This window comes from Gadus morhua, chromosome 6 (assembly GCF_902167405.1).
Source record: "Gadus morhua chromosome 6, gadMor3.0, whole genome shotgun sequence".
Lineage (NCBI taxonomy): Eukaryota > Metazoa > Chordata > Actinopteri > Gadiformes > Gadidae > Gadus > Gadus morhua.
The window spans coordinates 11,533,294-11,544,613 of NC_044053.1; the positions used below are offsets into that span (position 1 = coordinate 11,533,294).

General features: G+C 42.0%; 1 protein-coding gene across 1 annotated transcript; it reads right to left on the minus strand.

The window, feature by feature from the left end:
• Positions 1–1,387: 1,387 nt before the first annotated feature.
• On the minus strand, positions 1,388–11,038 carry LOC115545700 (hyaluronan and proteoglycan link protein 1). Its single transcript, XM_030359103.1, has 4 exons — positions 10,728–11,038; positions 5,935–6,279; positions 3,636–3,938; positions 1,388–2,852 (listed from the first exon to the last, which is right to left on the minus strand). Exons 1-4 carry the CDS (start codon positions 10,807–10,809, stop codon positions 2,560–2,562), a joined length of 1,023 nt encoding a protein of 340 aa, XP_030214963.1. The 5' UTR covers positions 10,810–11,038; the 3' UTR covers positions 1,388–2,559.
• Positions 11,039–11,320: the final 282 nt, after the last annotated feature.

An 11,320-nucleotide genomic window follows, 5' to 3' on the forward strand; every position in this document is an offset into this window, starting at 1 on the left:
TGTATGTAGCCTACTAGCCTACTAAATTAGACATATATTAATGAGGCTTTCTTTTTAAAATATTTTTATTTTATTCAATTTTTCTGATCTTTCTGTGCTGTTTCTTGAGTTTATTTTAACAATCTGCGTTCATTAATCTTTGGCAATAATCTGGATACCCGCAAAGAAAGTTGAAATATGTGCCGAGTCACATAATTGCTAGATGGAAAATGGGGGTTGATCTGACTTAATGTAACTGTGAATCTGTTTTTATGTGAATCTGAATCTGTTATGGTTGAGGTAGCATGGACTGGGCTATATAATAAGGTTCTGCAATATCCTTGGGTCTTTCCATCAATGGGAAAACCTCATGCCATCTCTTTGCTCATGCTTAGTTCTGCAGGATATCGAGTTGCTAAGTGGCTGGCATCCCATGATGCATTGCGGTATCCTGAACATTATGAACAGTGGTTAGCTGTAAGAGCCCAGCCTATGATCAAGCTGCCATCGGAGAAGCATACACATGTACTTTTTTGAAGAGTAAAAACAACCATGAAGTAAGTAATACAAAACGCAAAGCTGTCAAATAATTTTGTAAACTTATTTGCCATATTTTGCTACCATATCACTGCATCTTTAAAAAGTATCCAGGACACTTCGGTCCAAGAGCGGTCTTCCCAGCAGAAATGCCAGACCTAGGTAGTAAACCTGGTTTGGTCATACAGCACGTGTAAACTATCAAATAGTGATTTGAGTGGTTTACTGAAATGTTAATACCTTGTGAGAAAATCACATTAACTTATTTGTCTAGCGTCCGTGATGCTGTAGCATTTGTAGTCCGAAGTGAGACGTAATTGGTTGCATCTATCGGGCGGGACAACTACAAGGATTATGCATCGAACATCGATTTGCTTCTGACATCAGCAAATTGATCAATGAACCAATAAGATTGATAGATATCATGAAGATATTGATAATATATTGATAGATAATGTCTATTATTCAGGATGAATTGCTGTAGTCTACTTAATAAATTCTTAGTCTGGGACAGCTCTAAATGGGGCTCATCCTTTTGACTACATTAACGAAATTCTCTTGTCATACAGTTTGCATCTGTATGCAGATGACACCATTTGCTACTGTTGGGTTGACTTTGCAGTTGGAGCTGTAAAATATATTTGACATTTCCAGGGTACACACCTCAAATTGTTATTATCTAAGAAAATAAATATATGCTATTCTCCAGAGCCAAGAAATTTGATTTATAGTAACGTTCAGATCACTACTTTAGAGTTTTTGAGAGTCCCTCACTTTAAATAGTGTGGCACTTGGATTGGTCGTCATTTACTTTTAAGTCATGTTTTTTACAATAACAAAAATTCATGGACAACAACAACAAAAACATAAATATCTTATTTAAAAACTTTATTTTTTTAATTTCAAGAGCCGTTGCAGATCGAAAGGTAATTTACATTGTGAATACAACCTAACAAAACCGTTTCCTTTAGTTAAACATGAACCAGCAGGAAGGAAATTGCCAGGCTAGAAGTTAATGTTGTTATAATTTAGCCTATCATTAGCCTAATTCCTTAATCTTTGGGTCTTGGCTTTGGAAAGTAAGACAAGAGTACATCCTTAAATCAGTGCTATGTCACTAACAATTGTGTTAAAGAAATTGCAGTCTAAATGTGAGCACTAGCATGTGTTAGCAGCACATGTACCCATAAGTATTAGGACATTTTGTCGTATTTTTTGGTCTACACCCAACTGAACAAGCTAACAGCTGAAACACATTCAAACCAATTTGTGATGAACACAAAACCAACCTCCCACATGCAGTACACAAATGAACAACACAATATATTTGAACCACTGAAACAGGTTTTCCATAGCTTTTACACATCAACAGGTATTACCGGAGACTGCAGTCAAAAAGTACCAGTCCACTCACTTACATTCATTTTCTCATCACATCACAAAAAAAAGGACTTTTGCATTTTCAAAAGTAGAGGAAACAACATTAGTGGGAGAGAGTGAGTACAGTTAAAGTAATGCAGTTAACAGTAAGAAAAGTTATATATAACTGAAACTGTGAAGTCATGTTGAACTTTGTTACATCATTTAGCAATGAACAACACATTTAGATATTTAGAGCAAATAAGTTACAATGTAGATGTTTACAATGAACATCTACATTGTATCTTATCTGCTCTAGATATCTTTGTTCATAGTCAATCTTTCTACGAGGGACAAATCTTTCTGAGGAGTTTCTGAACCATATTTTGTGTTTACTTTGTATACTGTATTGCTGAAAGGTCTGAGAAATTAATACACTTGCAAAACTACAAAATGTAAATGTAATAACTGCTGGATAAAAACTGACGATATTTATTAGTTTTGAAAGATTCAGATAAAAAAAAATAATCACAGTTTCAGAAAAAGGAAATGAGTTCATGCTAATTCATGCTTGTTAAAATCCCACAATTAACATTCAGCTTTAATGCTGATATTTTTGTACTCATTGTGGTAATTCCTCTTTGGTGGCTAACACTTCCTTAATTTCTACGGCCCCCGGCGGCTTCAGTGCTCCTGTGGCTTGAAGCAGTACACGCCGTAGAGCTTCTGCTTCTTGTCCGGGAAGCCCAAGAAGCGCACGGCGGCCTCCCCTGCGCTGCAGTTCTTGCGGGGTCTGGAGATGGGGTAGCGGACGCTGCTGTCGGCCAGCCAGCCAGCGTCACACCGGTCGTAGCCGTGGAGCTTCCATGCGGCGTACATGTGGCCAACCGTGGCGATCTCTGCGTTGTCGTCCAAGCAAGCCTGCACAGCCTCATCAAAGGTCAGCCTCTCGGGCTGCTCCAGCCAATAGAAGGTCCCTGGGGAGGGGGGGTGAACACAAGGACAAACGATTACAGACAAGTAAATCGTTTGAAAATGAATTTAAAAAAGAACGGCCACACCCAAAGTTAGGGCTGTACCCTAGGGCTTAAGATAGAGGAATTTCATTACTTATGAATTATGGATAGATATATCAATCTTGACACGCCGTGCTTGTTAACCTTTTTTTGTAATCACATTTTTGTTTTGCATGCAAATTATTGTGTTATTGTATGCAACACAAGGATGTTAATGAACGTAACGGTCAAGACTCGTTGATTAATCCGTCAATCTCATCAACCTGAGTTAAAGTTAGAAAGATAATGGATATTCATGCTCTGTAATAAAGCCTTTATAAGCAAGATCCAAAGTGGGTTCTGCTCTGTGTAGAGGTCTCAACTGAAAAGTGAGTCAAAAAGGTAGGGGATGCCTGATCAGGTTCCAGCACTTAACACACTATACCTTCTGTGATTTGGACAACTGAGTGTGCCCTTCGCACTCGCTTTCGTCGTTTTGTTATGGAGCATGAATATTTGTCTGAATTCAAATATCTTTGGAATTTCTGTTGTCATCAACTAATGTTACGGTTGGATTTGGTCTATGGATTTTGTGCATTCAATCACATGCTTGCATGTGTGCCAATGTGCATGTACAAATGGAAATTTGTCTTCTTTTCAATTTAGAATAATCGATTCAACTGATGAATCGAGTCAACTCAGAAAATTCTGAGCTGGGTACAGCCCTACAACAAATGACTATGCAGCAATTGCAAAACATTTTACCTTCAAGCACAGGTTTGAAGCAGAAAACGTCGTAGCGGCTCTTGGACTTGTCGCGCTGGCCGTACGACCGGAGGCCGGCATCGCTGCCGGATCCGCCACAGGGCTCGCGGGGCTTGGTGACCGGGTACTGGACGGTGCCGTCGTTCAGCCAGCCGGCGTTGCACCAGTCAAAGCCGCCCCTCCACGCCTGGAAGAGCTGGTCGAAGGTGGCCACCGTCGAGTGCTGGCTCAAGCAGGCCTGCTCTGCGTCGTGGAAGTTCAGGTTGTAGCGGCCCAGGCGGGGGGAGTATGGGAATACTACACCTATTGTGGACAGAGGACATAACAAATGTTGGACTCTCTATGGCTGGTTCAGACTACACGATTTCAGCCCGATTTTGCCCCGATTCGTTTGTCGCAGACAAATTTGCGAGTCGTACACGATTTTGAAAGGTCGGCGACGAGACGAGGTCTTGTAATGTGACATGCTTGCGATCTGCGATGTTTTCGTCTGCGACGTTCGAAAACCCCACAACGAAAAGTTTGGCATGTCAGAATTTTTTGGGGAATGGCATGACGTAGGTATCCATTGTTGACATGAGGGAATCCCGCCACCAGTTGCGTGATGGAACCCCACGAACAGCTGGAGCTCACGCGCAGTGTTTACCAAATTACTTCACTGGGGTAACTGCTACAAAAATGAATATGATCAAAAGAAGAATGCGAATAAAGAGAACGAGAGAAAATGGAACAACATAATGGAGACAACTTTGGTTGAAATGTGGCAGCAACGTCCCTGTATTTTCGACGCGTCCACAAAGGAGTTCCAGGATAGGGTGAAGGGATACAGCCTGGCGAGAAATAGCTGACGCCCTTGACCTACCCGGTAAGTTTGGAGTCAACTACTGTTGACGTGCTAATAGCTATCATAACCTATCCTAAACCTCAAACAGCCAGCATAATGCCTAGTGCTAGGTGATCGGAATCCATTGTTGACGCTCTGTTGCTAGGCTACGTTGTTGCTGCGGGTACTTTGTATCGCTCATGTCAGGCGCAACATAGTCTCGCAAAGCCAGACCAAACTACAACTAGTAGAATGGTCTGGAACCACGCTACCTCGAGCCGTCTATCCTTGGGGAAACTGGGCGGGCCTGTTTTTATTTCTTTAAACCAATCACAATCGTCTAGGGTGGGGCTAAGGCCGGGAAGCATCAGCGGTGTCCATGCAAAATATTGCCGGGGGGGGAAATGCCAGCAACCGGAAGGGGAGGAGTAGCGGTGAAATCCGACGCTAGGCGATAGACGCTGTCCACTTCCGTTCAGCCAGACTAGGCGCAACGCAACTACTGTGAGGAGTTGCTGCATTGAGCAGATATAAAAACTACTGGAACCTTTATGACAAAAATGTTAAAAAACATTTATGTCAGTTATGAACCTTAGATAAATATCTTACAAACGTGAATGATACAAAGTAGAGAGCATCGCACCCTCGAATCTTGTAGTGTGGCCAGTCTTCCGACGAGACAAGGCCCGATTTCCTGGCTCTGTGATTTTATAGTGTGATATGTTAAATCGTGGAGGAATATCTGAGAATCGTGTAGTCTGAACCAGCCCAATAAATAACCAATCATAACAACACAATGAATCATGTGCTAAATCCTAAATTGATCATCAGCACTGGACTGTGGTCCTTTAAATTCATATGTTTTCTGTTCAACTCACAGTTCTCATCTGCTGCCAAATGATGAAATGCAGGCTGTGTGGTTTCTGGGCCTAATACTGCAGTGTCTCAAGGGATACTGGTGTTGCTGCCATACAATCTCCTGGGTTTTACCTTTGCCATCTTGACTGTGAAAGGAGTCATTGTCTCCACAGAGGCCAGCTACTCCAACTGCCTGATTAAATGGCTGTCGGTCCTTGCAGGACATAGATCATATCGCTCAAGTTAGTTAGCTAACAATTGCTGTGTATTCATTGAACAAGGTACTTTCAACTATTTTATTGCAAGGGCTTAATATAATGAAATTGTGTTGAAACTATATTTCCGAGAGTTTATATAAAGTCATTTACTTCATTCACATGTGTAGAATATATATTGACAATTTGCCCTGATATTGTCAATGCAAGATTTAATGGAGGGTCTGTGTATGGATATTTTTATGATAAAATAGACATCAAGGCAAAAACATAATATAATTATTAAAATTCATAATTGAATGTCGAACTAGACTATTGCGGACCAACATGTGCGAGGGAACAAGATGCTATGAAATCAGACAAATCTTTCTCTGAGCTGTGACGGTAAATAAAAAATATTTACCATTTATGGGGTCAGCTTCCACCAACAGGGTAACATCGTGGATGACTTCTTCCATTCCCCTGAACACCTCGCATCGGAATCGACCGCTGTCGCTCGCGGTGACGTCCATGATCGTTAATGAGGCGTCTTTCTCATCAGCGCCCTGCAGGAAGGCGCGGCCGTTGTACTCCCCAAAGCTCTTAGTGTGGATACCCAGTGACACCAGGATCTCCTCTTCGTCCAAAGTCTCGTCCTCAGGCACCCGGCTCCACTTGACCCTAATACCGATGTTGGCGAATGGCGTCAACTCTGAGTCGCCATTGAGACGGCATGGCAGGGTGACGTTGGCCCCAGCGCTGGCAAAAGCTGGGGGAAAATAAAATAAAGTTATCCCCTGAAATTTGTTACATTAAGAAGGATGAATTCATTATTTGTAATGGGATCCCAGCAGAAGGGGAATTGGGTGACTTGGAGAACAATGGTAGAAAACCTGTGGTCTCAACCTTCTTATTAAATTCAATTTTCTATCATGTTTTACGTACAGCAAAGGCATGCATACATACAAACACAAAACCGTTTCTCTGCTACCAATCAACATTTGTTATGCAGCCTAGATTCTGTCTTGATAATTAGAAGCTGCAGTTGGATGCCATATGTCTTCAGAGCCTGAAGCCAAACCCTTGCATCTGTTTCCTGCCAAACTTCCTGCTATCATCTTTGCATGTATCAGCTGTTTGTTGTTTTGCAATATTTAACAATAAGACAATATTGCACACCAATAACAAGTGTTAAGTACTTATCTAATATGTGTTACAACCAGAACAGGAATACTGATGGAAGTATTCCAACTGATTATTTTATCTTCAAAACCATCTTACAGGTGCTATGCTTATTTTGGTACCAAGATTACATTTTATAGTTGTGCAGATATACCCTTTTTCTTTGGGTATGTGATTTTTTAGAAAAACAGGCCTAGTGATGAAGAGGTTAGCCTGACAGAAGAAAAGGATCCCACAGTGTTTGTGCAAACCTCATGGCCTCCTGGTTTATTTAGCTTAGAGGGTCCTACCAAACTGGGCCCCTGGAGGAATGAAGGATATACATGACAACTGACCCTATGGCCTCTCCTCAAACACTCCACTAATAACGGTCATGCTCGGTAGAACCCTTTAGTGAGCAGAACAGGACCTTAACTTTAAGTGTAAAACATCTGGAATTTTTGTAACTGAGGGCTTATATTATTCATATGTATATGTTTGCTTTGTGCTGAAGATACCAGTGTTCTGATTTTCTTTTGGATGAAGATTCAATGCGGTTAATCCTTCCCAAAACGTGAACATATTTTTTTTTGTTTTTTTCATCTCCTTGAAGCTCCTCTCACTGACTTCCTCCAGCAATCTTCGCCAGAGCCACAACTGGAAAGAAGGATTTTTTTTAACAAGCTAAAACCTTTCCCACATGGACGCAACCCCCACCTTGTCAACTCACCAAGGCCTGCCAGCCTTGTTCTCCCCATTACCCACCCAGACAGGCCCCTCATCATCCCCCATGCCCCCTCTACCCTCCCACTTCCGCTCCAAGTGCGCGACAGACATGGGTCTGGATTTTGTACTGCTTTGCTGCATTAAGATGTTATTGGTGCTGCCGACAAAGCTATCCTATGTACCTTTACTTTTCCAGATTTTATCGCACTTCTATTTTTACCATTGTAAAAAATTCCAGTGCTGGAAATCCTAAATTCTTCCCAAAAGCATTAAAATCATTACTCCTGTCTCAGTAAGTCAGTCAGTAAGTATTCCGTCACTTTATGTTGCCTCGTAAATTCAGTGTTTGGTTAGCAGTCATATAAAGTTGGACTGGATCCAGAATGACTCAACTGCTCATCAAAACCCTGGGCGCCGACAGCTGATGTCACCACTGACAGGTTACCAGATGAAACCAGGTCCAGGACCAGAAATTATGTCTGGGAGTTTCCATGGCCTTTTCAAAGAGCTTTAAGGGAACAACAAGACCCTTTGTCCATCAAGGCATGAAAAAAATTATCCTGGTTGAGGAAAAATTATCCACTGGAAGAGATTTGTATTTTATCAAACAAGTGTCTCAAGGGGACATTGAAAAAAAACGAACAAAGCAACTTTCTTTCAAACATGACGGCTATGCTTGATTGTTGAGTTTATCCACCAAGTGTTGCATTTTCATTGTTTATTTTGTCTGTCTTCTCTGAGGTCAAAGTTCAGGCTTTTGGAGCAATTGTATACACACATCGGTCAATTCATTCTCAACCATGTCATTCGGTGTATACTATGTACAGAGAAGCTGGAAAAGAAAATAAGTAACTTCACATGTGTATGGCAATAAAAATGCGGAAGCCAGTACCAACGGACACTTTATGACCACTGGTACTGGCTATTTTATGACCGCCAACTCTTTCTAAGGTTTTTGCCACTGATTGAAACCATCTGCTTCTTTGCAGCCTGTGGTGTTTAATTAATGCAATATACAATAAAGTTGTCATAGTCAACTGTGTCAACTATATATCTGGAATCTCAACTATGCCTATAAAACCTTTCAAAGAATAATGTGCATTGTTGTATCATTGTATTTTAGTCATAAAAGCGTTAATTTCTCTAATGAACAAGTAAACCCTGTGACCATTATGATTCAGAGCTCCTGCCTCATGTGTTTTCCATGGCGTGTAAAGGCAGAGCATCTTGAAACAGCTTGAAACAGCTTGTTTTATATGAACTTACAGCCCTAGCTCTTGCCCTGGACTGCCTGTGTAAATATGGGGGAATTAACAAGCACAGCTGGGGTACACACAGCAGGGAGCCTCCTACATACTCATTCCAATAAACTTTGCGCATGTCACACGCATAACATAAACGGGAAATGCGTGTGTATGTGTGTGTGTGTGTGGGTGTGTGGGTGGGCGGATGGGTGGGTGGGTGGGTGGTTGGGCGGAGCGCGGTGGTGTGTATGAGTAATTCCTTAATTAACCTCTGAATGCGAGCATCAATTACAGCAAAAATCCATGTTCATCTTGGTCCCATACTCCTCTACTAGAGCCGCCTGCCCAACCCCCTTTGAAAAAAATCCCCCTGCTCTATGGGTCTTAGCAACAAAGCAGAGCCAGGGTAACTAAGAAACAAAACAGGCTGTTAACAGGCCATAGCATTAACAGCCCATTACCTCACAGGGGAAAGATGGCGTTATTTGGACAGTTTTCAGAACGGTGCCCCTATGCATACAGTGAGCAATAAATCTTGACGCAGCTCCTGTCAGCTGCCTGTGCTGTGTCGGGTTTCAAAGAGTGACTCAATCTGCCGGGAGCGGCTACGCCCTGGGAATACTAGGTACTAAATGGGTTAAGAACCTTCTCAGCTGGCCAATATAAATCTATACTGCATGGAACCACAACCCTGACCTAGCATGGCGCAAAACGGACATAAAGCATCAGAAACCGACACATGCAAATGTACACACATGCACAACAAGTCCCTCAACTTTTTGAAACACATACATACAGACTGATATACCTGCACACCCACGCGCACATGCGCACACACCAACACACACACACACACACACACACACACACACACACACACACACACACACACACACACACACACACACACACACGCCTTCCCCCATTCATTTCAGTCTTTGAAACTCATTTGCATGTCAGAAACTGATGCATACATTAACGCAAACACACAGGCACACATAAAGACTGCTGGTCGTATCTTGCCAATGGGAGGGACCTTAATGTTTAGGCAAGCAACGTTGCCATACAGACGTCCCCCTACTGAGACATTTTCACCTTCTTAGGAGAACACAGTGTGAGTTGGCATCCAAACATTTCTTCTCATTCAGATTGGGGCGGTGTTGAAAAGGCATGAATTAGTACTCAGTACATATCAATAAGGATTCCATTTTGGTGCAGCAAACTACCGTACCTTTTCTAGCTGGAGCAGTGGGCTAATTATAATAGTTTACCGTAGCAGCGACTGCATTTAAATGTGACTTTAAAGTTCTGGGTGTAAGATTGTCAATATGCCAATGTACTCCCAAAGTTTATTTGAAATGAAAAGTGTTGATGCAAACAGAAATAATAATTAAACCACAATGATTGGAAGAGCCTATCTTTCTAAGGATTGAAGTTGGAAAATGAACGTGTGATTTACTTGTGCCGCTGCATTCATTTTGAACCATCCATTGAAAATTCAAGGGGAGGGGAACTAAATAAATCAGCTTGGTTGCCCAGTTTCAGCTAGACCTATATTGGGAGTGCAGCCATTAGTATGGATCACATTCAGTATTATGTGCTGTGAGCCTTCTTGAGTGACAGGGTGATTTATTCGTTAGCTAGACTCTCGTGGTACTCTGTATGCAGAAAGTCAATGAGTCAGTGGTGAGTCACATCGTGTATGTTACCCTAGAGAGGGTTCCTTTGCAGTACAATAACTCCCTTGTTACACAAGGCCGTATTTAGTCTCCCCCCCACACAATCACACAAACACACACACACACACACACACACACACACACACACACACACACACACACACACACACACACACACACACACACACACACACACACACACACACACACACACAGTTCTTTCTCTGTTCCTTTTTGGTACCAGTGCAGGGACAATCTACATTTACACATAGCTGAACTAAAAATAGCAGGAATAAATGTCTGGGTCTATTAAAAGGATATCCTGTTGCACATGCTTGTGTATGCAGAAACTACATGCATGCGTATGGACATGCAACGTAACTGAAACCAACATATTTTTTTCTTACCTTGCGTTGCGTTCTGTTCATCGCTGTACACACCACATACCAGGGTCAAGGACAGTAAGGTGGTGGAAAGCAGACTCAGCATTTTCTTTCTTTTTTTTTCAACTCAAAGAGGCCCTTAATTATAAATTTAGCACAAAATAACCTGAACGTAAATATTCAGATTTTTTTCAAAATTGTTTAGCTGGTGCTATTTCTAAACTTTTTTTCTTCTTCTTCTTCTTCTTTTCTTCTCTCCTGACTGATTTCCCTCTGTCTGGAGCAGCAGCCGGGCTCAAGTGCTACTGGAAACTTAGGGCTCATCAGAGGTCCAGAAAGTGGCTTTTATTGAAGCCTAGCCTGATTTAGACCACTCCCCCTACCCCTGGCCCATCACCCTGCATCCCCCACTCTAGTACCCGCTCCCCGTTAGAAAAGTAACAGACAACAATGCCACTCTATAGAACTGATGTTTAGACAGCCCCGACCGTTTAATGGGGAGGCAGTGTGTTAGATGTGCTGATTGGTTGTCATGGTTACCCCTGTGCATCTATCAACACAAATGTACATACAAACACACACACAAACACACACACACACACACACACCCACACACA